The sequence below is a fragment of the Globicephala melas genome, chromosome 16, assembly GCF_963455315.2.
Source record: "Globicephala melas chromosome 16, mGloMel1.2, whole genome shotgun sequence".
In the NCBI taxonomy this organism is placed as follows: domain Eukaryota; kingdom Metazoa; phylum Chordata; class Mammalia; order Artiodactyla; family Delphinidae; genus Globicephala; species Globicephala melas.
The window spans coordinates 47,432,283-47,458,533 of NC_083329.1; the positions used below are offsets into that span (position 1 = coordinate 47,432,283).

At 52.4% G+C, this 26,251-nt stretch overlaps 1 protein-coding gene and 1 long non-coding RNA gene across 2 annotated transcripts in view; both read left to right on the plus strand.

The window, feature by feature from the left end:
• Positions 1–18,763, plus strand: part of ANTXRL (ANTXR like) — a 32,022-nt gene extending 13,259 nt beyond the window's left edge. The window contains exons 3-13 of the mRNA XM_060286009.1: positions 2,430–2,511; positions 2,617–2,650; positions 3,555–3,634; positions 3,712–3,780; positions 4,119–4,196; positions 4,292–4,352; positions 13,609–13,704; positions 16,471–16,540; positions 17,115–17,193; positions 18,406–18,586; positions 18,741–18,763. Coding sequence (XP_060141992.1) covers positions 2,491–2,511; positions 2,617–2,650; positions 3,555–3,634; positions 3,712–3,780; positions 4,119–4,196; positions 4,292–4,352; positions 13,609–13,704; positions 16,471–16,540; positions 17,115–17,193; positions 18,406–18,586; positions 18,741–18,763 — 792 coding nt within the window. The 5' untranslated portion in view covers positions 2,430–2,490. The remainder of the gene's footprint in view (positions 1–2,429; positions 2,512–2,616; positions 2,651–3,554; positions 3,635–3,711; positions 3,781–4,118; positions 4,197–4,291; positions 4,353–13,608; positions 13,705–16,470; positions 16,541–17,114; positions 17,194–18,405; positions 18,587–18,740) is intronic.
• Positions 18,764–18,837: 74 nt separating this feature from the next.
• On the plus strand, positions 18,838–25,698 carry LOC132593640 (uncharacterized). Its single transcript, XR_011376799.1, has 5 exons — positions 18,838–19,143; positions 19,727–19,765; positions 20,911–20,985; positions 22,414–22,491; positions 25,137–25,698. It is a non-coding gene; the product is annotated as an uncharacterized lncRNA (long non-coding RNA).
• Positions 25,699–26,251: the final 553 nt, after the last annotated feature.

Sequence of the window (26,251 nt, forward strand, 5' to 3'; positions counted from 1 at the left end):
GCTTGGTCCCTTGGTGGGTCTGAGACAAGGGAGCCCATGAGTGTGGGCTGGGGTGCAGGAGGGAAGCATCACACGCCAGCATCCTAGGCGGGCCGCTGGGAGGGCCCAGCGACGTGCCCAAAGCCCTGGAGGTGGGAAGCTACGGAGCTCCTGAGTAGCCGGGAGGTTCCGACGCTCATGATGCAAATGACTGGAACCCGGTTCAGTGGGTGAAATACCAAAGAGAGGTTGAGGACATTTAGAATTGAGTGGGTCCAGGATTTGTGGCACAGAGCCGTGTTCGGGAACTTGGAGAGAAGCCAGAGCAGCAGGTGAGCAGCTGCAGCAAGGCTGCGGGGGAGGGAGTGCTGGTGCCGGAGCGTGGACACAGCACTCCGCATGCCTGGCTCCCTGGAGAAGCAGGGGCTGTGCTTCCTGTTCAGTGAGCTAGGGGAAGGCATGGTTTTGTGCATGTTCGAGTTTAGAAGAGAGAGACCAGAGTGGGTTTGAAGTGGGAGAAAGGAAGTCCATGGGGAAGGAAACTGGCGGGTGGCAGAGAGAGGCGAGGGCCTCTGGGGGAAGAGCTGCCCGTGGGGGAGAGGAGGACCACTGCCCCCTCCAAGGCAGTGGGCTCAAGACCGAGACCAAGAGAGGTTTGGTGAGGCTCATGGAGGGCATCCCTGGTCCTCTCTGGAGAGTGTGGGAGAGGAAGTCTTCCATGACAGAGGGTTCAGGAGAGGGAGTGGGGCTCAGGGGAGAGGAAGAGATATGAAATCCTCTATGTGTGTGTGTTGGGATGGTGGGGGGGCGGGTTACGTACCTACGAGGACAGCTCAAAATCAACCATGGCCCTGATGCTTCCAGCTCGGGAGGAGCCCACAGAATCTCGCTGAGAGCAAGGCTCAGCCCGGGATTGGGCATTCCCAAAACTCCCTAGGAGTTTAGGAGGGTGTGGCAGAGGGCTGGGGTGGGTCCTGGTGTATAGGGTAAGTCCAGCAGTGGCCGATGGGATCTGATACGAGGTGTGACTCTGGTGGGTCTGCAGAGCGTGTGGGGCCAGGACTGGGACGAGGGATGGTGCTTTCTGAGCCCTGCCACTAGGGGGAGCAGGCTGAGGATGGCGCGGTCCACGCAGGGCTTGCTCTGGGTGCTGGAGAAGCCAGACGGCACAGGGCTAGGAAGCCCCAGGGGTGATGGCGGGGGTGGGTGAGAACTGGGAAGAGGTGGAAGGGGCTCTTATGGTATGAGAGGGGTATTTTAAGAGCAGGAGGGATTAGCGAGGGTGCTGGGAGCCTGGTGTCCCTGTATGAGAAGAGCTGGGAGGGCAGCACTAGGGAGAGCCACTCAGGTGAGAACGTTGCCTGGTGACTTGAGTCCTGGGCAGGAGGCTGGGGAGGGCTGAGAGTTTCAGGATATTGCGAGGTGCAAACGACAAAACTGAAATCTTCCAAAAAGCACCAAGACCTGTATTTATGCTAGACTAGGCAAGGCCAGCTTTGGCCTGCCCTGGCCATTGGTCCCAGGTCTCCTTTCCTCCTGAACTGGGTTCAGTAGGTCTGGGGCTCTCATATCTCACCACACATGAGCATCTCTTCTGCCCACAGTGAGAAATCAGCCTTCAGGGACCGCATTCTCCTTAGACTTGCTGTGACAGCTCAGCCCATCACACTGCACTAGCCTGAACCTAAGCCCCAGCCCTGGTGTGTCCCAGTCCCATCCCCTGCATCTGCTTTAACAGAGGCCGACAGTCCATCCCCATGGCAGCCTGGGGTCCCTGCTCTTCCTCCCACATGGACGGGCCTCAGGCCTCTTTTCCAGCTTATGGTCTCTTTCTTCAGGAGCACATGAAGCCCAGGAGGCCTAGACTCTAACGGAGCATCCTGACTGCTTCCTTTAGCACCAATCCAGAGGGGGAAGTGGCTTGGAGGGACCAAGTCCACCTCAGGAGTCTGTGGCAGGGGAGGAGGGGACAGGGCAGGGGTATCAGCAGAGTGACCTTTCCAAACTCAGCCTTGCCTGTTGGAAGGTGATGCGCCCTCACCAGGGACCCCTTAGGTGCCAGCAGTACCGCCAGTCACATTGGCGGTGCTGGATTCACAGGTGCGCAGCCATGGGTGCTCCCGCCTCACCACGGACGGTCAAGGCAGGGCCCTTGCTGAGTCCGCCGAGGTCTGCATGCCTGAGACAGAGATGAGCACATTGAAAGCCAGGCCCTACCCATGGGACCAGCAAAGCAGCATCCTCCACACCCGCTGAATGCGGGACAGAGAAGCATTGACCAAGGCCAGTCAGTGTCAAAAACACAGGCAGAGAGGTCACCACAGGGCCACTTGTGTCCTCTGTGGTCCAGGCAGGTCTCCACAGGGCAGAATGGCACCAGGACAGCTGGAGCTGTTTTATAGCAATCAACCCTCCTTGCTCCTCAACCCTCTTTTCTGATTTGTTTTCAGAAATGAGATAAAACATGGTCTTAAAAGACTTCGGGATGTAGTGCCCTCAGGACCCAGAAACATGCAGGCAGGATTGAGAAAGGTATAGACTCTACGGCTAAGGGAATTTATTCTGCTTTGTCAAGTTCTTAAAGAATTATTGGGTCATCTCACTGCCCTCCCCCAACATTCCTTCATTTTGTTGCAGGCAAATGAGCAGATTTCGAGAGTTTTCTACAATAGTAAGTTGCCTGCTGATGTCACTGTGCTCAGGTGGGACAGAGCCAGGCCTGGGCCTCAGCGAAGGCTGGTGCAGACCCCCCCGGGCAATTCCTAGCACTGACCCTTGGAGCGAGTCCCTTGTCCTCTCTGTGCTGCAGGTTCCTCCTCTGCGCAGTGAGGAGTAAAACCACCCCCAGGGATGCTTCCGAGAGCCACATGGCATCATGCATTACACTCCTGGTTCTTACTAGATATCAAATGCTTGACCTACGGTTGGGCTGCATGAAAAAGAAACGAGAACTTACAGGGATGGCGAGCAGACGGGGTTCAGTTTAGGGAACAGAGACCTTGGTGTCCCCCTGGCTGCCCACACTTTGTCCACCACAGCTCTGGCTCTGCCTCCTTTCCCTTGAGCCTCTTCCCTCCGGTTGACTCTCGTCCTGTGACTGTGCCTCCGCCAGTGGAAATGGCTGTACTTGGCCCAGACCACCTGCATCGAGACTGTAGGGTTGCAGCCCTTGTCAGGAAACATGCATGGGCTGCTGGGGAAAGGCGGGGAGCTGGGTGGGGGCTGCTGCCCAAGCACCTTGACAGTCATTCTGGCTGCTTCTCCCTGCGCTCACCTGAGAGGCTTGTCCTCGTCCAGTGAGTAGCTGCAGTTGCCTTTCAGGGCAAAGGCCGTGCCACCTGCCCATAGTGAAGGTCCACTAGGAAGGGCTCTGATCCGGTCTCAGGCTCCTTGTCTGTCAAGTGGATCCTGGGCTGAGGCCCCTTCTCCCTCCAGGCGCTCTGGGTGGTGGGTACTCGGGTCAGGGTGGCCTCTCCCCAGGAGGAGGAGGTGTGGGAGCAGCTGCGGGCCTGACAGCCTGAGGCAGGTCACTCTAGGTGCCTTGCTGACCAGGCCACTCCCTGCTTCTTCTGCAGACAAGAAAGCTACCAGCCTAGTCTATGCTCTGACCGCTGGACCACTGCTGCCATCGACATTACGGAATGCTAAGAATGAAGTGAGTCTAGTCCATCATTAACAGCTTTGTGCCTCATGTATTTGTGTATTTTATACTAAATATCTTTCTTCTGTTAGGTCAGCAGGCTTCGGAATATGAAGACCAAGGTTTACTGCCTGGGTGTAAAAGACTATCAGAGAGACCAGGTAATTCAGAACAGGTAACCAGGTGCCACTCTTGAGCCCAGTTGGAGAACGCTTTCAAAGGCAGCTGTCCCAGGGTTCCCCAGAGGATGGTCCTCTACCCGTCCCAAGTGTCTGGACAACAGGTAGTCACAGCAGATGAACAGCCAGTATTGTATGAAGCTACACACCATCGATGTGGACAGAGGAGCTTTCTACTTGCCAAGGGTGGGCTGCTGGCCGATGCCAGGGTGTGGCCATTGGAGTCCAACACGGAAAGAGGCAAGAGCCTGTCTTCTCGGATGGGATCTGCTGTGTCCTCAACCCCTGGCTGTGTGCCAACCATCTCCTCTTCCTTGTAGCTGATTCAAATTGTAGAAGGAAAGACCCACATGTATGATGTGCCCAAATCCAGTGATGAGGAAGGCTTTATTGTATCGGTGAGTGTGGGCTAAATGTGAGAAGGGGGAGGGGGGCTTCTCACCATGGTCACGCCTGTCTCGCCCTGACCCTGCCACCCATCTATCTGTTCCAGCTCGTGGGAAATTCCTGTAAGGAAGTTATGGGTGGGAAAACATTCTATGCCTGTGTAAGAGGTACGTGCTGGAATCACTGTTCTAGACTGAATGGCGTTTGTGCATGTGTGGAGTGAATGTGCCAGAGTGTGTCCGTTTGAGGGTGGTGTGTGTGTGTGTTTGGTGTGTGAAGTTGTGTGTGTGTGTGTGCGTGTGTGGATATGTTATCGTGCGTTAAGTATGTAAGTAAGTGTGTGTTTGTATGAGGCATGTCTGCCACAGACTGTGGTGTGGATATTGTGTGTAATTACATTTTCTTCCAGTTTTATTGAGATATACTTGACATACAGCTCTGTGTAAATTGAAGGTATACCACAAAATGACTTGACATACATATGTTAGGAAATAATTACCCCAGGAAGTTGAGTATAATCGCGTTTTTAAAACTCAAAACCAGGGCTTCCCTGGTGGCGCAGTGGTTGAGAGTCCGCCTGCCGATGCAGGGGACACGGGTTCGTGTCCCGGTCTGGGAAGATCCCACATGCCGCGGAGCGGCTGGGCCCGTGAGCCATGGCCGCTGAGCCTGCGCATCTGGAGCCTGTGCTCTGCAACGGGAGAGGCCACAGCAGTGAGAGGCCCGCATACCACAAAAAAACAAAACAAAACAAAAAAACCCCTCAAAACCAAAAGCTTTATTTAGACATAAGAAAAATACAGCACAGAGTGCCTCATCCTGTTAAGAAAAAAAAGAAATAAGAAAGGATGCTTCTAAACCCTGAACAGAGCACTAGCAAATGAAATCCAACAATATATGAAAAGAACAACACCTCAACACTAATTAAGGATCACCTCAGAAATGCAAGTCTGATTCAGTATTTAAAATATCAGTGTAGGGACTTCCCTGGTGGGCCAGTGGGTAAGACTCTGCACTCCCAACACAAGGGCCCGGGTTTGATCCCTGGTCGGGGAACTAGATCACACATGCATGCCACAACTAAGGAGTCCACGTGCCACAGAGAAGATCTCGCGTGCTGCAACTAAGACCCGGTGCAGCCAAAATAAGTAAATAAATAAATAAATATTTAAAATAAATAATTAAAATTAAAAAATAAAATATCAGTGTAATTTAGCACATTAGCAAAATGGAGAAGGAAAACATGATTATTTCAACAGATGAAAGAAAGAACGGGACAAAGTTCAAGTTCAGCATCATAAGAGGAACACAGCCTGACAAAGGCATCTGCACAAATTCTCACAGCCAATGCTACACCCAGTGGTTCAACGGGGTCGGCCTCTCCCTGAGATCTGGAACGTGACAAGGATGCCCTCTCTCCCCCCGGAAGGGTCCCTGCATCAGTGTGGGGAGGATCCTGTGCAGTTGCTTTTCTGATAGAAGCCCTCTCTCTCAGTGAGCTCTGTGTGTGCTGGCTCGTGAGTCCACATCACTGGGATTTGTGGAGCTGAGGTGGGTGGATAAGCACACGCTCCCACTGGTAACAGCACACAGCTGGATGCAGCTGGACGCAGACCCAGGAAGCTGGGCCTGGCCGCGGTGCGAACTGCAAGGTTACAGTGCAACAGGCCATGGGGTCACACAGAGCAGTGTTTATATCCGAGCTCTGCTGCCCATGGGCACGAAACCGGTGCAAAATGCTGAGTACCTGTGAGCTCCACTTTTGTCGCCAAGAAGTAGAAACAGCAACACCCACTATCAGGTCTGCAGTGAGACGTAGATGCAGTGGAGCTCACAGGGACTGGCACAGGATCTAGAAGCCGGGGGCCCTCACCAACAGGAGCTGCCACTAACACTCCCATCACTGACCCCTGGTGCTGCCCCCACCCCCGAGCTGAGCCCAGGATGAAAGCGTGTCCAGCTGAGCCCGCTGTGGGTGGCAGCTGTGTGACTCCTCCTGAATCCCACACTGTGACCTGCAGTGCCGAGTGGGGACATGGGTCACTGCTTCTCTGGTGTCACGTCTGAGCCGTGCAGCACCCTGACAGCTTCAATTCTCTGATTGTGTCCCTGGGACATACACAGGCCTGTCAACCACAGGGGAAGATGCCCATTGTCATTCACGCCCTGTGGTGGCCCAGCTGAGGTGACAGGTGCCCACCGCACACCCTCTGCAGGCGTGGCCCAGCACTGCTGCTCTGACCTTTACAGCTGCTGTCATCTTGTCAAAAGCTGCCACACAGCATGACTGTCACTTGGAGGGAAAGCTCAAGGCAGGAACCTGGGCCCCAAATAAAGTAGAAGAAGCTGTTCATCAGGCTGTTGTTCTGAATAAGTCAGTGGGCCGGGTGTGGGGAAGCCGGGAGTGGGGAGCGTGAGGCACGTGGCCTCTTCAGCCTCTCGGCCTCCCTCCAGGACTAGGCAGAGGCCTCTGCTGGCCTCCCTGCCTCCAGACCTGTGCTCCAGCCCATTCTCTGCACAGGACCCGAGGGACAGAGAAGACCACTTCCCTACCCCAGTCTGACCATGGAAGCTGAGGCCCCTGAGCCAGACAACCAGACCCTCCAAGGTCCAACCTCTGCTCTAAGCCCATCTGCTGCAGAGGCTGGGGGCTGGGGGGACTGGGCTCCCTGCAAAACCTTCCTTAGCTTTACAGGGTCCAGCCCACGCAGCCTCACTCTCAGAGCGCCTCAAGCCCGAAGTCTTTCCTGGTCAGCTTGCCCCCTGGCTTCCCACAGCCTTTGCTCTGTTCCTGTCATTAGTCACTTGTCACCAGTAGGACCCATGACTTCTGCCTCACTGTGTCCATGGTTTTATTTTTAAATTTTTATCATTCACCTCATATTTTTCTTCCTACATTTTATTATGGAAATTTTCAAAACTACAGCAAAGTGGAAACAATTGTACAATGGACACCCCTCTCTCCACTACCTGGATTTACAATTTATATCTGACAACATTTCTCTTATCATTTATCACGGGGCTACCTCACCTCCAAACCCTTCATTGTGCATATCTTTACCTGGTAACAATTTTTGTTAAGATTTCTCTTTTTGAAATGCAGCAAACAAGTGTTTCATTTGATGACTTCTGACAAATGCACACACCTGTGTAATCCCCAGCCCTATGAAGACTCAGACACTACATTTGCCCCCAGAAAGTCCCCTCAGCTCCCTTCCCAGGCAATCCCTGCCCCACCCCCTGGAGGCAGCTACTCCCTGATTTCTTCCTCCACAAGCTAGTTTGCTGCTTTAGAACCTCTCCTCAGGGACTCACAGGGGATGAGCGCAGGGCCTGGCCTGGGGCACTCGGCACTGTGGTTTGGGGATTCATCCCTCCTGTGTGTTGCTGGGTTGGCCCGGGGCTTGGACCCCAGAGGCAGGCTGGAGGCGGCACCTGGTCACTCCTTTTCCTGTATATGACTGGGCCAGAGTGAGTGTCTGCAGGAAGCCCAGCAGGTGGGGCCCAGCAGTGTGGCCATAGGAGGACACAGTGCAGAGCACGGCTTCCCTCTGAGGTCCAGCATCCAGCTCTGCGTCATGGCCAGAGACCTTCTAGGGGGTTGGGGGGTGGAGGGGGTGGGGGTGGGCAGGCTGTGCGGGGCAGGAGGACCTGCGGGATGAAGGCAGGACACACTGCGCAGATGGGGACACTCCTGTAACCAGCCTGGGTCCAGGCTGTCCCCCACCGTGATAAGGTCCCCCCTTGTCCCATCCTACTCTCTCCAGAGATAACAACCATAAGGAGTTCAGCTTTTATATGTAAAGACCTACCTAAGTATACTTTACAAGGATATTTTTACATTAATGGGATCATGCAGTACATAGTACTTTCCAGCCGTCTACATAGTATCCCATTGCATGGATGGAACAATTTATTTCATGGGCCTCCCTTGATCAATAGTCAGATTGTTCCTAATAAGTTGATACTAGAAGTCATACTGTAGGACCATCCTGATGCTTACTCCTCTTGGGTCAGAATATCCCGGGGATCAAGATCAGAAGTAGAATTGCTGCCTTAAAAGGACACCCTGGTCACAGTTGGCCAGTGTCCAGTTTCTCTCAAAGTGACTGTCCCAAGCAACATCAGGTGCTCGCAGACCCGCCCTCCCCAGGGCAGGTCGCGTCCACCTGTGTACCTGTGTCAGTCTCAGGCAGATCGGATGCCTTCTTCATGCTCATTTCCATCTGGGTTTCTCAGGGAGATGCCTGCCTTCCCAGTAACTCTTTCTAGAGGCCCTGGATGACCTGGTGTATAACTTTTCTTCCAGAGAGAAAGGTCTCTGTTCCAGAAAGGATCAGTATCCCACGGGCTGTTGGTCCTTCTGTCTCTGATGGGCAGCAGCACTGTATATGGGAAATACAGCCCTGCAAGCTGATTTTAGTCCTTCCTGCAACTTCATTTTTTTTTTTTTTTTTTTGCGGTACGCAGGCCTCTCACTGTTGTGGCCTCTCCCGTTGCGGAGCACAGGCTCCAGACGCACAGGCTCAGCGGCCATGGCTCACGGGCCCAGCCGCTCCGCGGCATGCGGGATCCTCCCGGACCGGGGCACGAACCCGTGTCCCCTGCATCGGCAGGCGGACTCTCAACCACTGCGCCACCAGGGAAGCCCCCTGCAACTTCATTTTCATCCTGTAACTGTTGGAGGAATTGGGTATGTGGTGTTGGGAAACAGAAGAGGCTGCTACCTGGACAAAGAAAATTCTTTTATTTTGAAGTCTCTTCTGCTCAAAAATCTGAAACCATCACCCTGCCTTCTACTTTGGAGACTTGCCGGAGTTCAGAAGCCCCCCTTAGGGAGCGGCAGTGCCTGGGGCACAGGGGGCTCTGCTGCAGAGGTGAAGCAGCCCCCGAGCGGGGCTGAGGGCAGCAGGAGACACAAGGAGGAAGGAGGGTGTCCAGGCGGAGGGCAGCGTGCGCTGATCCTGAGGATGCGGCACGGGCTGTGCGCTGGGCTATCAGACGGCCCTGCCCTCAGCTGCCGCCCTCCCTCCTGTCAGCTACGTGGAAGAGGAGGCTGCGTCCAATCTTCACCGTAAGGCTGGGACTGGCCACGTCCCTAATCGGGGCTTTCTGGTTCCAGCTCACAGCCCAGTGAGCTGAAAAACCACGTATCAGGGTATCAGGACATGTCCCCGGAGAGCAGGGTGATAGATGTTTGGAATTAAGACAGGAGTGGAGGAGGTGTACGTGGGTGCTGGATTGGGTTCTCAAGATCAGATCCTGGCCCTGAACCTGCCAGGGGTTGCGGGGTACCTCCTGCCCTATCTTAGCTCCAGTTTCCCTCTCTGTAAAACTGGAATAGTAGATCATGCCTAGCTCATGGGTTCGGGAGATTTAAGGGAGGAAGTGTAAAGATTGACTGGTGCACAGTAGATGACTGCTTGTCGGGGATGTCATTTTGGATGAACACGGGGTACATGACTTGGCCTGGCACAGACTTGCCCATTTCTGGTTCCTCTTGGCTTTTGTTTGTGGCAGGAAGGGTATACTGGCTCTTTTTGCCTCATCTAGAGCCTGACCTCTCCATATTCAGGCAGCTGAGGTTTCCCTTCTCTGACTGTATCTACTTACAATATGGTTTATTAGTTCAGAGTTATGCTTCTTTGCAAAAAAGAATTCTAAAGTGTAAATTGTAACTCCTAAAATGTAAATTGCAAAAATAATCCTAAAGTGAGACTAAGGGGCAGCAGCCCTGCTCAGGGTGGACCAAGTTGTGCTGACAAAGGTGCGCATGCAGGACACAGTCCCAACTGCTTTTTCCGGGACAAATACGGATTCCCGTGTCATGGTGAGCAGGGCCTTTATGAAGTGTGAGCAGTGAGGGTGCAGCCTGGCAGATTTGGGTTCAGAAGCAGCATTGTGCTGTTGGCCACCGGTCATGGCATGGGGTGTGTCACTCAGGGAAATCAAGGCTGCCCTGAGTGGGCCACACGTCTGATTTCTTAGCACGAGGTAATCAGCTCACCTTCCTTGCTCTTTTTCCAAACCTCAGTGCTCTCCCCATTCTCCCATGTACTTAGGCTCTTCCAAGGGCAGGGTCACTGCCATCAGGTGCCCTTGGAGGCCAGGCAAATACCACGAGTAAGAGGCGTGGGCCAGGCCAAGCCAAGGATGGTTGGTTGCAGTGAGCGGGGTCCTGGAGGGAGGTTGGTTGCTGGGCCATTATGGAGCTGTCCGATCCGAGAAGGGCAGTGGCCTCTAGCCCAGTCAGTGGTCGCCCTGCAGAAATACAAGTCCACTGATGCCGATGTTCCCACTTTTCCAAAGAAGCTAGTAATCTGGATTATTATCCAGATTACTAGCAGACTATTACTTTTTTTGAAAATTTTAAAAATTATTTTTTATATTGAGGTATAGTGATTTACAGTATTATATTAGTTTCAGGTGTATAACATATGGATTCAAAAATTTTATGGCTCATACTCCATTTAAATTTATTATAAAATATTGGCTATATTCCCTGTGAGGTACAATATATCTTGTAGATCATTCATTTTACACATAGTAGTTTGTACTTCTTAATCCCCTACCCCTATCTGGTCACTCTCCCCTTCCCTTTCCCCATTGGTAACCACTAGTTTGTTCTCTTTATCTGTGAGTCTGTTTCTGGTTTTGTTATATTCATTTTTGTTTTAATTTTTTTAGATTCCACATATAAGTGATAACACACAGTATTTATCTTTCCCTGTCTGACGTATTTCACTAAGCATAGTACCTTCCAACTCCATCCATGTTGTTACAAATGGCAAGATTTCATTTTTTATGGTTGAGTAATATTCCATACTGTGTAATATTCCACACATATATACATATATCGCATCTTCTTTATCCATTCATCTGTCAATGGACATTTGGGTTGCTTCCATGTCTTAGCTATTGTAAATAGTGCTGCTATGAACATTGGGTTGCATGTATCTTTTTTTTTAATATCTATTTATTTATTTGGCTGGATCGGGTCTTAGTTGCAGCGTGTGGGCTTCTCGCTAGTTGTGGGACGTGGGCTCTAGAATGCACAGGCTCAGCAGTTGTGGCACACAGGCTCTCGAGTTGTGGCACGCAGGCTCTAGAGCACGTGGGCTTAGTTGCCCCATGGCATGTAGGATCTTAGTTCCCCGACCAAGGATCAAACCTGCGTCCCCTGCATTGGAAGGCGGATTCTTAGCCACTGGACCACCAGGGAAGTCCCGCATGTATCTTTTTGAATTAGAGTTTTCTCTGGATATATGCCCGGGAGTGGGATTGCTGGATCATATGATAACTCTATTTTTAGTTTTTTAAGGAACTTCCATGGTGGTTATACCAACCTACATTCCCACCAACAGTGTGCAAGGGTTCCCTTTTCTCCACATTCTGGCCAACATTTGTTATTTGTGGTCTTTTTGATTATAGCCATTCTGACAGGTAAGAAGTGATATCTCATTGGGGTTTTGATTTGCATTTTTCTGATGATTAGTAATGTTGACCACCTTTTCATGTACCTGTTGTCCATCAGTATGTCTTCTTGGTATAAAAAATGTTTATATAGGTCTTCCGCCCATTCTGTAATCAGGTTCTACATTTTTTTGATATTGAGGTGTACTCCCTGTTTATATATTTTGGATATTAACCCCTTATCTGCCATATCACTTACAAATATTTTCTCCCATTCATTACGTTGTCTTTTCATTTTGTTGATGACTTCTTTTGCTGTGCAAAAGCTTTTAAGTTTAATAAGATCCCATTTGTTTATTTTTGGTTTTGTTTCCCTTTCTTTAGGAGACAAATCAAAAAAATATGGCTACAATTTATGACAAAGAGTGTTCTGCCTCCTTTCCTTTCTAGGAGTATTATGGCTTCCAGACATATATTTAGTTCTTTAATCCAAAATGAGTGTATTTTTGTACATGGTGTGAGAAAATGTTCTAATTTCATCTTTTACATGTAGCTCTCCAGTTTTGCCTGCATCAGTTATTGAAGAGATTGTCTTTTCCCCATTGTATATTCTTGCCTTTTGTGTCATAGTTCAATTGATCATATGTACATGGGTTTACTTTGGGGCTGTCTGTATCTGTGTGTCTGTTTCTGTATAGTACCATACTGTTTTGGTTACTGTAGCTTTGACTATAGTCTGAAAATAAGAAGCATAATACCTCCAGCTCTGTACTCTCCCAAGAAATTTTTGGCTATTTTGTGTCGAGAAAGTACGCAGACTTTTAAACATGGGGTCCAATTGTTTGAAGACACTTGAAAAGTTAACAAAATATGTCATCCAGCCAGCTTCAGCCCACAGGCTGAGAATCTATTTTCTGCAAGCAGAGAAATTGCAAACTTTGCCTTGATCTGATGGGACCTGCAGGAAGACCTGAAGCAGGAGGAATCAGACTGCCAGGTCCAAGGCTGTGCTGGCATTTTTGAGGAATATTTTTCGAGTTAATTGACTTTGGGCAAATCAAGCATCTGGGATTGGAATTAGCAGCCTGGGCCAGGAGGCAGAGGTGGAGGCTAATGACCTTGGACTTGCAACAGGATGACTTGCATGTTATCCTGGACAGCTCCCCAGAGGGCAGGCCCAATAACTGCCCTCTCTGGATCCCCCAGTATTTGCTTCAGGGGCCAGAAATCCCCAGCAGCCTGGAGAGAGGCTATGGCCCCAAAACTGTATCTTAGCAAATCAATGTCTCCCACCCTGACAGAAGGAGGTGCTTGCTGAATCCCTGGGGGGTTGTGTGAGGCACATGAAGGGGCAGGAAGAGGGAGGAGAAAAGCACTCATTGCAGACTTCAGAACCACAGCTAAGACAGGTTTTCAACTTCCATAGAGGATTCTCCTGTGCAGGGTCCTTGCCTCCTTCTTGCCTCACCCAGGTCCTGGCCTTGCTCCTGGGGTCTCCAGCCTGCCATAGGCAGAGAGAAACACAGGGAGGAGGAGCAGACTACCAAGTGTCAGAAAGCCCCACAGACACCCAGGCTTGTGTGCTCAGCTCAGACAAGAGTCAGGACTGTCTTCAGCTTGTGTTATCGTGGTTCCTCTGTCATTTATGTAATGGAGGGCCTGGTGGAGAGCACTGCCTGTGCCTCTCAGGGAAGACCTTGGGTTGGAAACCCATGGCTGGGTTCACCTCTGTGGAGGGGACGACATTGGGTGCCTTTAATGATCTTAATGGGTCAGAGGCGGTGGTGAGAGGCCCCGATTGCTCAAAGCCCAGCCCCGCTGCCTCAGAGTGGACCATCAGTGACAACAGGTGAGCCCAGGGAGAAAACAGATGTTGGTTCTAACACAACTGCTTCCTCAGAGGAGTCCCCTGGGAATTCAGTTATGGGGTAGCCTGCAATAATTGTGAGATCAGAGGGAAGTCAGCACTCAGCCACTCCTAACACAAACCTTTGGATGTTGCCCTTACAGAATCCTACCAACTTGGGTTTTATGCACATGGCCTAAATCCAGACAGAATGAAAGACTACACTTGCAGATATAAGTTGGGCAAAACCGAAGTCTTCAGTAAGTACCCACCTTGGTGCCTCCAAGTAACACACTTCCCACATTGCTCTGCATTCCTTAGAGCCAACCAAGACTTCAAAGCCCTTGCTGGCCACTCACTGTGGACACTGTGAGGATAGAGGCAGCATGGACAATGGAAGGAGGGACCTGGCTTGGAAGCCTGGCCACTGCTCCCTTCATCTCAGGCCAGGAAGTGATCAATCCCCAGCACATCAAGAGCTTCTTGGGTCAGGGCGTACACCTTTCAAGGCTGGGTTGGGGGTGCTGGGTCTATCCTCACTGCTACACTCCCCCCACACTTTCCTCGGCCCTCACTTCCCTTGAGAGACAAGGACTTGAATCTCACGAGTCTGCTGGTGGGAAGTGGAGGTGGCCCCAGGGCCCTGAGTCTGGGCCAGGTGCACTGAGCTCTCCCAGGACCGTGTGGTCACCTGGGATTGAGAGAGGATGCCAACTGCCAGGCCTGGGCCCCGGAATCCTTGCTCTGGCCCACATTACATGTGTGATCTTGACCTAGTGAGTGTTCTGCTCCCAGCCTCTATTATCTGTACTGTGAAATGGGGCCAGTATGGTAGGTGCACTAACTAAGCCCTATCACATATGTAAAGCTACTGTTTGGAAATACTCAGGCACCAGGTGTCCCTCCAGGAAGGGTGAGAGGCCTGAGGAAGCACACAGTTGGGGCAGCAGATGTGCCCTCAGCACTGAGGTGGGCCTGATCTCCCCCACAGAGCGCCTGGGGACAGTGGGACTTTCTCTTCTTCCTCAACTCTCTCAGGTAGCCCCATGATACATTGATTTAATATGATGATATTAATTTCAATGACTTCTCATTCCAGGGCCATCTGGTAAACCCAGAGCGAGCCCTCGCCCCATCACACTTCTGGGCCATCTCTCCTTCTTCCACGGGTGCATAGAATGCGCAGGGCTCTGCCATTGCCACACTCTCTCACCACATAGTGTGTAGATGGCCTCAGGGAGCTAGATATCTCTTGGTTTATACTTCAGAAGTGATTAGGACTGAGTAACACATTTATATGGAGAGCTAATGTTTATTACATCTGGTAGTGTACTGTGTCTTACATGCACTACCCCAGTTAATTCTCAAAAGACCTAGTGTTATTGCTTTGTATGCAGCTGATGCAGCAAGAGCTAGAAAGTAGACACAGGTGACCTGATTGCATAATATAGGACTTTGACCTTGCTGATGACAGTCCTTGAAAAAGACTGGGAACAGCCTATCCTCCAAGAAGTGTATTCAGATACCTCCTCTGGGTTCAGTGGCTGTACTGTTTTCTCACCCTTGCTGTCACCTGTGTTTCTCTCTGAGGTGGACCAGCATTAGGGTTTCACATGTCCTGAGCTCCTCTGCTGACCGCCGTGCTGCACGTGGTCAGAGGCTGACCAGAAGTGGAGGATCAGGACTGTTTATTGCCATGAGCCCCGATGCACTGATGAGGATTGATGTGGTTGTCTCTAACTGTATTTTCCTCTGATTAAAACATCTGGGAAAACATTTTCGTATATATAGAAAAGCGTAACAAGGAGTAATTTTAAAACCAATATTTCTGTATGTTTTATATTACCTATTTTAGTGCATAATGATGTCATATATTAAGAAATCTTTAAAATAGCAACGGAAATATTTGGTTTAATCAGTTAATGTTGGTTTCAAAGCTCCTGTGCAGCCAACCATGCCTTCCTTGGCCCTCAGTACACGAGGTGCCTGCATCACCTCACTCTCCCTGCTCTGTGAACACTATGGAGATTACACCACACTTCCTTGTGATTTTTTCACACTAATCCCAATCACCCTACCCCTCAGACACAAATCCTTCCCCTGAAATAAAGTTGGTGATTACTTTAAATATCAGCACCAATGAGGGGAGCACAGTTCAGAAGTTCTTAGCTAATCTGACAACTCAGTTATGGCCGAAAGCTGGTCAAGTGGAAGGGGACCATCTGTGCGGAACAGGTCTGACCTGTGGCCACTGTCGGAGTGTGAGAAGATTTAGGGCTCAGGAGAGAGAAGGTTCCACAGCTACTAGTTACAGACTGTCCTAGCCTCCAGAATGCCACCTCCCAGCTCCCATAAAGTTACAGAACAAGCACGAACACAGAAGCCCTGTTCCCCTCAGGCTTCCCTGTGTCCATAAATGTCACCACCACCCACCCAGGTGCTCTGCTCACTAACCAGCACATCGTCCCTGACTCCTCTTTGCTCTCATCCCACATCCAGTCCACCTGCAGGCCCTGCTACCTCTGTGTCCAAACTTACCCGAAACTGGCCAGCCATGCGACAAGCTTACTGAACTTAGAATAAAGCCCAAACCCCTTCTCAGGGCCCACGAGGCCCCGCCCCCTCTCCTCACTCACCTCTTTCCCACAACAAGCTCAGCTAGTTATGCCTCAGGCCTCTGAACAGGTGCCTACAGCCCGGACCCTCTTCCCCAGACCTTTCCCTGCCTTTCCCCTCATCTGGTTTCACTCCGGCGCTTATTTTGTTCATTGCTTGTTACTTTATTGTCTGTCTCCCTCTCCAGTCCCATAAATGTCAGGTCCTTGAGAGCAGGGCCTCTGCCTGCCTTGTTCCCACTAGACGCCAGAGCCCTGACAGTGCCTGGTGCACAGTAGGTGTCAGAAGAAGGCAGAGGAGAGAAGCTGCTTCTGCCAAAGTGGTAGCTCTGCTTCCAAGGGCAGGCAGAAGGGGAGGGGCGGATGGGTGGACAAGTCCACTGACATTCTTGTCATGTGATTGTCTTTCAGCTAAACCACCTGACTCAGTGACTGGAGAAAAAATAATTTGCCCAGGACATATTTTTCTTAAGGCTGGACAGTAAGTGTTTAGGTTAGGGGGCCATTTGGGCAGGTGTCGCTACCATGAGTACAGAATGCGGACTGCCCCCTTTACTGGGGCAACACATGTCTGTCTCTGGGAGGGCTCAGGGCATCCTCCGCACCTGCCCTGGTTGACAATCCCCCGAGGAGCTCAGGGGTCCGCGGTGGCCCAGGCTCCGCTGAGGAGGGCAGGATGTGGGAGATGGTGTGCCCCAGGGCTGGTATCTTTGCTCCAGGCAGCTTTTCCGAGTGAAGCCAACATACCGTGTACATACAGAGGAGTCGAGATGGTGCCACCATACAGCCATCCCTGGTCACTTCGCTCCTGGTCTTGAGGGCATCTGACCCCACGCAGGGCTCCTCACTGCCTGGTCAGCCCTCATTGCAGAGGTCAATCTCATGGTGCCTGGGGATGGGCTCCCCTTACTCCTGCTGCCTGCATTTGAGGAGCCCCAAATGCCTGAAGTGCAAAGCCATTACCGTGAGGAGAGCTAGGGCTACAGATTGAGCCAAGTGCAGGAACTGTGTCTATCCTGTCTCTTGGGTCACCAGCTGCCCTTTCTGTGCTTTAGGATGGTCGTTGTTGATTACTCTCTGGACCTGGGCAATACCTGGAGTGAGAGAAGATTGAATATCACCAGCAAGGACTGTGTGAGTGAATGTTGGGCTGCAGCATCCCTTCGGGCTAGCCAGAGACCCTGCTTGGGAGGGAGAGACAACCAGGGATGCAAGAGAGGGGAATAACATCACCAGGGAAAGGCCAGCAAGTAAAGAAGTAGCCTTTGCAGGTACGCACCTATGGTAGCATTTCACAGCCAGCTCGGTGCCCTTAGTCCTTTACTGTGGAGCTGTCCCCCTACTCTGGTTTGTGAAATGCTGGGAAAAGAGGGCCCCTGGGAGCAGCACTTTGTTCGCAGCTTCCTCTCCCTGAGCTGAGCCCCGCCCTTCCCACCGGCCCTGCCAGCTTCCCAGCAACAGAGGGGAGAGTCCCCCTGCACAGGTTAGAGCCAGTCCCGCCACTGGACGGCCCCCGTCCACAGGCACATTGAGAACTCGGGAGCCGCCCGTGGCTCTGGGCCCAGCACAGGGTCACCCTCAGCCCCACTCGGCCTCTCCTTTCAGCCTCCCTGTTTCCTGGGCACAGGTTCTCTCTGCCCTCTTCCCCCCCCTGCTTCTCTCAAGCAGAGGCTTGATGTAGGGAAGGGCTGGGCAGCGCGGGTCCACAGATGCAGCACACATGCCCTTATTATGCACAACAACAGGAGAACAGAGCCCGTTCCTTAATCCCCCACGTGGACCTGGCCTGTGCGTGGGCTTTCTACAGCCGCTCTCTAACGCTCTCAAGTGCCCGCTCACTTCCTCACTCCACATGTGCAGACGGAGGCTCCGAGAGAGGGAGTAGCTTGGCCCGAGGTTGCAGAGTGGGGAAGTAGGGGAGGGAGGCTACGGGGAGGTGAGCAGGGTGTCCTGCCTCTGCTCTTGCACCCACACCTCTCTGGGGCCACAAAGCCCCTCCCTCACCAACCTGTGGTCGTAGCATTTTGTGGTCCTTACAAAGCCCCTGTGCTCTCAGCCAAGGCAGGCAGTGAGGGCTGGGCTGTCACTCCTTGGAGGACTGGGCTTCCTTGACAGGGCCCCGGGGAGGGTCTCGGAACAGGGCCAGTGCTAGGGTCTGTGGCCCAGGGCTCCACAGTGGCTCTCTGGGTACCAGCCATGATCTCCTCTCCCCACTGTGATCCCTCTGGATGAGGCAACCTGAGGAGAAGGGGAACTGTGAGGTCTGGTGTGGGAAGTGGATATTGGGTTCACGGGAAGAGATCACCCAGGCCAACCCCAGGACATTGGCATGTGTGCCCTGTACAGCAGGAGACTGTGGAGCCCCCAGCTGTCCCAACTACAACCAGAGTGACCACAGTGCCTACCACTGTCAGGACAAGGAGGACGACAACAAGGAGGATGACAACGAAGACCACAGTGCCTACCACTGTCAGGACCAGGAGGACGACAACGATGACAACGAAGACCACAGTGCCTACCACTGTCAGTACCAGGAGGACGACAACGATGACAACGAAGACCACAGTGCCTACCACTGTCAGTACCAGGAGGACGACAACGATGACAACGAAGACCACAGTGCCTACCACTGTCAGTACCAGGAGGACGACAACGAAGACCACAGTGCCTACCACTGTCAGTACCAGGAGGACGACAACAATGACAACGAAGACCACAGTGCCTACCACTGTCAGTACCAGGAGGACGACAACAAGGACAACGAAGACCACAGTGCCTACCACTGTCAGTACCAGGAGGACGACAACGATGACAACGAAGACCACAGTGCCTACCACTGTCACCATGACAACAACTACCGTGACAACTGTTGCCACAACAACCACAGTGACTACAGTTGTCACAACAACCACTGTGACTACAGTTGTCACAACAACCACAGTGACTACAGTTGTCACAACAACCACAGTGCCCATGGTTATCACCCAGAGCACAATTCCCAACAATCCTCTCTTGTACCCTACACTCATCCCGTCCCTGGTCGTGATACCGTTGCTGCTTGTCTGCATCTGCTGCTGCAAGAGGGTGAGTGACCCTTGCCCGCACAGCCTGCATCCAGCCCTCACTGACCCCTGAGGGACCAGCCCCATGCCTGCCCCATGATTCTGCCTGTGGCCAGGTTCCATCAGCTCTGGGGTCCTCACACTAGCAAACAAGGCACAGACTCTGTCCTCCCATCCCGGGCATAGACACACCCTGGGCTTCTAGGGGGCCACCTGCTTCATGCTTTCACCTTCACAGGGAGGTGGACTGTCATCCCAGAGGGCTGGGAGGCAGGGAGGGCAGCAGGGGGAGGGAGGGAAGGGGAGAGGAGGAGGGGTGTGGGGAGTGTTCTCTTGTCTTCATATGATGTCAGGGCTGCGGCTGAAAACTCTACCAGGGACCAGGGGCCTTAGTCTGCCTGTCTCCCCCTTGACCCTCCACGGAGGTACCGATTCCCCTCTGATGACTGAGGGGCCTGAGGCTCAGGAAGGCACCTAGGTTGACACCCCAAAGCCCATGTTTGATCCCTTACTGCTGCCGAGCAGGGTCCTCTCCTGTCTGCATAGCTGAGCCAGAGCCTTCCATGCCCCTTCCAGCCTGTGTTTTTGTCTCTTTCACGTTCTAGATCGTTAAGGAGCCACCACCAGCCCAGAAACCAGAAAAAGTAAGTGGTGTGTTTCGTTGTGATGTTGTCAGCATACTTGATGCACACACAACCTGCAGAGAGAGGCCCTCTGACATGTATGGGGAGATGCCCTCCCCCACCCCTCCAGCTCCCACCTACCTGGGCAGAGAGAGGTGGCAGAAAGAAGAGGGTGACAGAGGGCAGGGAGGGACCCCAGAGAGGACCTGAGACACACAAAATGTCACCCAGACAACACGGTTCCCCACCTCCGAAGACAGCCTGAACCAGGGCCTTTATCACTGAATCAGCAACATGGGGTAGCCTATTTCAGGAACAGCTATGATCCCTCCTGATATAAATGGGCTTTTCCTCAATTCCCAAAAGACTCTTTGTAGACTGATCCTTCCCAGGACTGGCGCAAGCATTTGGAGAAGGATCCTCAGGTTTCAGGGACCTGGTCCCCCTCCCCGGGCTCTGATGTATGCTGGGCTCCATTTCCTTGGTCTTCATCCCTGGCTCATGTCAGGATGAGGGTCTTGGCAGGGTTGGCCTTTAGGGACCGGGGACTGGGGAGGGTGGAGGGAGTCCTAACCTGACTTTGAGCTGTTGGGGACTAGGGCAGGTGAGCACAGGGACCAAGGGTCAGGTAAGGAGGCTGGCGCTGACCCGGGGTAGGGGCCCAACCCAGGGCCCATAACAAGTAGTTACAGCAGGGGTGCCGTGTCGAGGCAGGGGGACCTGGGCCTGAGATCTGGTGGGAAACAGGGTCACTGCCTGGGCTGACGTCTACACTGGCTGCAGTGTGGCCTGGGGAGGCTGGATCTGCCAGAGTCGGGTGAATACAGCCCTGTCACCTGCTAATGCCCACACCCCTGCCAGCCTCCGTCACATGGCACAGCCTCACGCCCAGCTTCTCCTGCAAGGGTGGCTGCCAGGAACCAAGGGGACAGGATAGAGTTTGTTGATGTTTGGAGAAGAGCCATCTTTGTAAACCAAAAGGAGTTGGCGTGTTTTTCACATGGAGGCCACTCTCCTACGTGCCGGGCGCTGCTCATTTGTCCTTGATTCTCCAGCAAACATTTGCTGACTCGCCAGTACTTGACAGGTGCTGGGGCAACAGATGTCATGGGTCTGCACCCAGGAGCTGCCAGACAAGAAAGACTGCAATTTTTTTCTCTTTCTAGAAGCCATGCCCTGTACAGACCAGGGTGATTGTCTCCTGCTGTGGGTGCCAAGAAGACAGGATGAAACAGATGGAGGTGACAAGCACCCTTAGGAAGGGAGGGATGAGCCCCTCAAGGCTGGAGGTTTGGAGGAGGGGGAGCCAGTTCAATGCACACAGACTTGGGCCTAAAACACCTGGCTTGGATGGAGACGAGCTTTATGGGCTCTGGTCTCCCACCTCTCGGTGACAGAGAACAACCAGAGACCCTCCCGACCCTATGGCCCAGGGGAGGACAAAGAGCTGAAGGCTCAGGTGCCCCCTGCCTCCAGGCAGTCCCAGCACCAGGGACCTCGCCTTGGGATGGGCCCAGGATTCTGGACGTTGGGGGCTGACCTACAGCCGGCCAGTTCCTGATTCTCACAGAGGTTGTCATCAGCTCTGGCAATCTCCTGGGTTTCAATGGCCAGTGGCTGCATGAGTGAAAACATGTAATGACAAACAGACACACACCAGTCAGGGGGAAAAAAAATGAAAAAGAAAAGAAACTTCTGAGCCAAGATCTTACCAGCATTAAACTACCCAGGAGTGCCTACGGCTCCTGTCTGCTCAGTGAGGGAGGGAGACAGCTCACTGCATTGTCCTTGAGGCCCCTGAGATGGGGTGACAAGGGCCACATGGAGGAAGGGGAGTCACTTCCCTCCCCCAGGTGACTGAGACCCCAGCTGGCAGGGGGCTGAGAGATGACAGGGACGAAGAGGGTCCCAGGTAGCGGGTCTGAGGAAGGAAGACCCCACCATCTCTGGGTTCAACTTTGCCCTCCTCCCCCTGGTCCTGCCTCTGTCGCTGTGGGATCCATTGGTCCTCCTGGGAGCTTCAAATGGCAGCCGGAGGGCGGGCCCCGCATCTCCCCTGAGAGTCAGTGTGAGGGCACGGAGAAGACAGAGCTCACCTTCCAGAGAGGGAGGAAGCACCTGCCAGGGGCTCGTTCCTGCCTCAGGCCCGGCCCCACCTTCCACCCACACCACGTCCACGTTTTCACCGGTTCTTTGGTTTCCTCATCTCTCTCTTTCTCCCGTTTCAGGACCCTTCCCCCTGAGCAGGGACTGGGACTCTTCCCTGCCTTCTCCCTCTGAGCCCCCCAAAAGCAGGCCTTCTTCCCTCTTCTTCAGGCTCCTGCCCAGTCTCCATGCCCCCCTCACCTTGCTCCTTGAGGACCTCTCCTTGGCTACTGCATGTCTCCTCCAAACTTTGACACTTTTTTCAAAAGTAGCCCCGACCTCTCCTCCTACACCAAAAGTACCGATTTGTTCCAGAACCCAAAACAATCTGTGACCCACAGTGACGAGCTCCCAACAAACACAGCAGACTTTTAAGCCCCCTGCCCCAGGTGATGGCTGCAGTGCTGTCTCAGCCAGTTTGTGGGGACACAGCCCTGGGAAGCCATGGGAGACAGAGGGGACACCACCCATCTGGACGCAGCGTCTGTGCCTGTAGCTTCCTCACAACCACATCTGCTTTTCAGGGAAAACTGGATACTTTTTATGACTTTGTCCAGCTCTGCAGCCAGCTGCCATTGATGTGGTGTCCGCCCAGGGACATGGTAAGCAGGGCACAGGGATGCTCCCCGTGGGCTGGGGTCTTGCTTTTGCCCTTGACAGTTGCCCCTGGGACTGTGGGTCAGAGAGCCCTGTCCGGGCATCTGCCGAGAGGAACGCCCAAGGCGTGGAGACCTGGAGCTCATGAGCCTCCAGATGATTCTCAACATGGTGCCCGTGCATTTCCCCTGCGTCCTCGTCTCAAGGATGTCAGGACCTTTCTTCTCCAGAGCAATGCCCAGCAATTCCAATCTTAAGCGAAAAGGGCTGGAGAGGCCTGTTGGACTCCCGTCCATCGTCCCTCCCCACTGCCTACCTGACCCTGTGGGACTGCTGGCTGCACCCCATCCATGAGACCCTCCTGGGCTGCTCACTCAGCTGCAGGAGTGGCGGAGGACATGGTGACACCCCCTCCCCAATGTTGTCTGGTCAACACTGACTGGTTTTACCAGGTAGTAAAGATGCCCTCCTTGTGTCAGTGCCTGTGACAGTGGGGAGAAGCCCAATTTCTCCACTTGTCATCCTTGTTATTTAATAATAATAATGATAGATAATTTTATTGTGTCCTTTCTGTGGGTCAGTTCCTCAAGAACTTTACATGTTTTCACTGCTTTAATCCTCCCAGTGAATGTACAGGTAGATACTACTGTACTGGTAGATCCCAGCTCTATGGAGGCGGGTGTGACCCACAGAGAGGCTGAGTGACTTGTCCCAGCTCATAAAGGATGGGAGCAGCAGAGCGGGACTTTAATTCTGAGCCTGGCTCCACCCTTCTCACTGCTCTGCCCCCCATTCGGGTCAGCACTCATGGTCTCATGATGGTTACCCCCAAACCATCAGAGAGCTGCCCTTCTCAGGCCTCCAGATCTGAGGAGGACCTTACTCCTGGTTCTCTTGGGAAGCACCTGCCTGGGCCTCATATTCCTGGGTGTCCCCATGCTCAGACCTTTTGTACAGACCGGGCCAGGGGCCTGGAGGATGTTGCAGTCCCACGATCTATAGTGAGGTCTGTACTGACCACATTCACTGAATCAGGAAAACACTGGCTCTTGGTGGCTGGACAGGTGGGCATTTAGAAGCTCTGGATAGGCCTGAAAGCCTCTGGACACTGCTGGTGACACACCTGAGGCATGCTCACACCCAGCAGAGACACTGTCTGGTGACAGTGGTGTCGGGGCTCCTTCTGCAGCTGGGCTCCCGGCTCTGGGTGTGAATCGAGCTCTGAGTCCCAGCCTTGCTTGCACAGAAGCCCCATTCTCCACCTGTCTCTAGACAGCTCTCTAGACACTTGAAAGTCATGAATATCTCAGTGAGGGCCTGTTTGGCCAGATCAGAATCTGTGAGAGTGACAGTTAAGCTGAGAAATAACTGATAAAAATAAATCCAGAGAGGTCCTTCCAAATGGAGGAAACAGCCAGTGTGTATGCCCTGGGGCTGTAGGGCTTGCTGAATTGAAAGGCTCGAAATCAAGTACTGTCCTCATCAATGCAATGGTCAAGATGTTCACAAGATACCCAGTGTCACCCCATAGGGTGTGGGGGACAGAGGCACACCAGTCCTGCAGGTCAGAGCGTTGCAAGGGCACCAAATCCAGTTGTTCCACTGCATGTGGTCCACACACACTGAGCCCTCTGATCATGAATGAATGAATGGGCACTTCTACTTACACGTGCTCCTGTGTAGAGGCTTTAGGTCATTTCTGTGACACAAGGAGGCATTTTGGATCTGACAATATAGGGCACAGAAATCTGCTTTGCGGGGCACTGTGCAGGGATGGGGAAAGGTCCCTTTGGCATTTTCAGGAGTGACTGTAGGAAAGTACTGACTTCAACCTGTTACTACATCTGCGAAGTTAGTCTAGTTTCTGAAACGCTCCAAGCTTTACCTTTTTTTGACAAAAACAGGGATAAAATAATAAAATGCCACTGAAGAAATAATGCAGTTATGAAGAATGCTAGGTCAATTTTTGCTGAGGCTAAGAAAGTGTCCAGGTGAGTCCGAATAACCCAGAGTCCAGAGGTCCTGGAGTCCCATTGACAGATCCAGTCCAGGGCTGCCCAGAGATGCTGTCAGCTGGTCAGTGTGCTCACCACCCTCCCTGTGGTGCTGCAGACAGATTATGGTGTCCCAAAGGGTCTGCATCAATCTCTACCCAAACCAATGGGTCTGTATGTGCTGCTGCCTCCAGAGCCCATCACCCATCTGAGGGCACCATCACCTGCCCTTGCACTGTGGACTCAACCCCAGCCTGAGGGTTGTAGTGAGAACCCATCCCTTTGGCACATACTCACCAAGAGAGCCTGGGCAATGCTGGGGCTACAATGGCAATAAGCCCTTGTCCTTGCTAACCAGGCTCCCAGTACAGAGGGGAGCAGGCAAGTTCAACACCAGAGCAAAGGGAGTCCAGAGTCAGAACAACGGGGCTCCATAGAGAAGGGAGGGCAGATGTCCAATATCTGAACAGAATCTAGTATTAGGAGCGCAGGCTGGAGGCCGGCACCTAGGGAGAGGAAGGGCATCAACAAAGGCGCACCCTGGGGATCCTGACAGGTACTGAGCCTAATCCCCTTGAGCCAAGGAAACCACAGCCTTCTGCTCCCAATTCCAATGGCTTCTCAGTAACCTTCTCTCTCTACTCTTCTTCACACAGGGGAGGTGCATCAACTTCACCTTAATGAATCCCCACTGCACACAAATGTTCTGTGGCCCAAAGATCTGCCTTCAACCCAGCCAGGAGTGCTTCCCCCTCAGTAGCTGCTGTTCACATGGTCAACATCTCCCACCCATATGCTCTCAGTCACTCTCCAGGATGCTGCCGCTGATCCCTCGTACTGCCCGGAAGCTCTGCAGAAGTACTTTGTCACTCCCACCCCCGTAGCCCAACATCTAAAGCACCAAAACACAAAATTGTTAAGAGCCCCTTTTGTACTGAATTGGACACATATACTGTGTTTGGGTTTCCAGTCAAAAGGAGTTGGGATTTGTTGTTGATTAGCAAGAGAGTTTGTTACCTGGTGAGCACTGCTCCACTGTATGAGATGCAGCTATACTGCTCCTGCCAGAACAAAGCACCCTGGTGTCCTGTGGATGTAGACATGATGAGTCTCATTCCCCACAGACAGGTCTTCATCTGTCACCATGGGTTGAGATACGTGGGGTTTTAGCCAAAATATGCTCTTTCCAAAAAGCCCAAAATATCTTTAATGTATGAATATAGTCTGGTGTCCATTACTCACTTGCTGTTACTTAATCTCCTGGGCAAGTTACTTAATCTCCCTGTGCTTCAAATTCTCACTGAAAAGAGGGATAATGGTGTCTCCTCTACAGGGTGCCATGAGGGTGACAGTAACTGCTACAGTATGCTCAGAACAGGGCCAGGTCACTTGTAAAGACTCAGGGGCCCAGTAGTTAATGTCTTCCTCCTCTGCCCCAGGGAGGGAGAGGATGATGAGCTCAGAGACATCAAGAAATGTGTGTTGAGGACCAAGGTGTTAGAAGAAACCATGACTGGGCCTTTCAGCTCTGGATACCAGGACATGGGGTTGCCACACTTGAGAATTCTCTGTAAACTGCTGACCACATGTAGGTTAACATCCAAGGCCACCACCCATGTAATCTCCAAGACACTGTCAAAAATAGGTCCTCAAACCTACTACCTCCTTCAGAAATGTAATTTCCCTTCTTGTACCTTAATATTTCTCATAATATTAAGGTAATTGCAGGGTCCCAATTTCCCATCAGCTCCTCTGATGACAGAGACACACC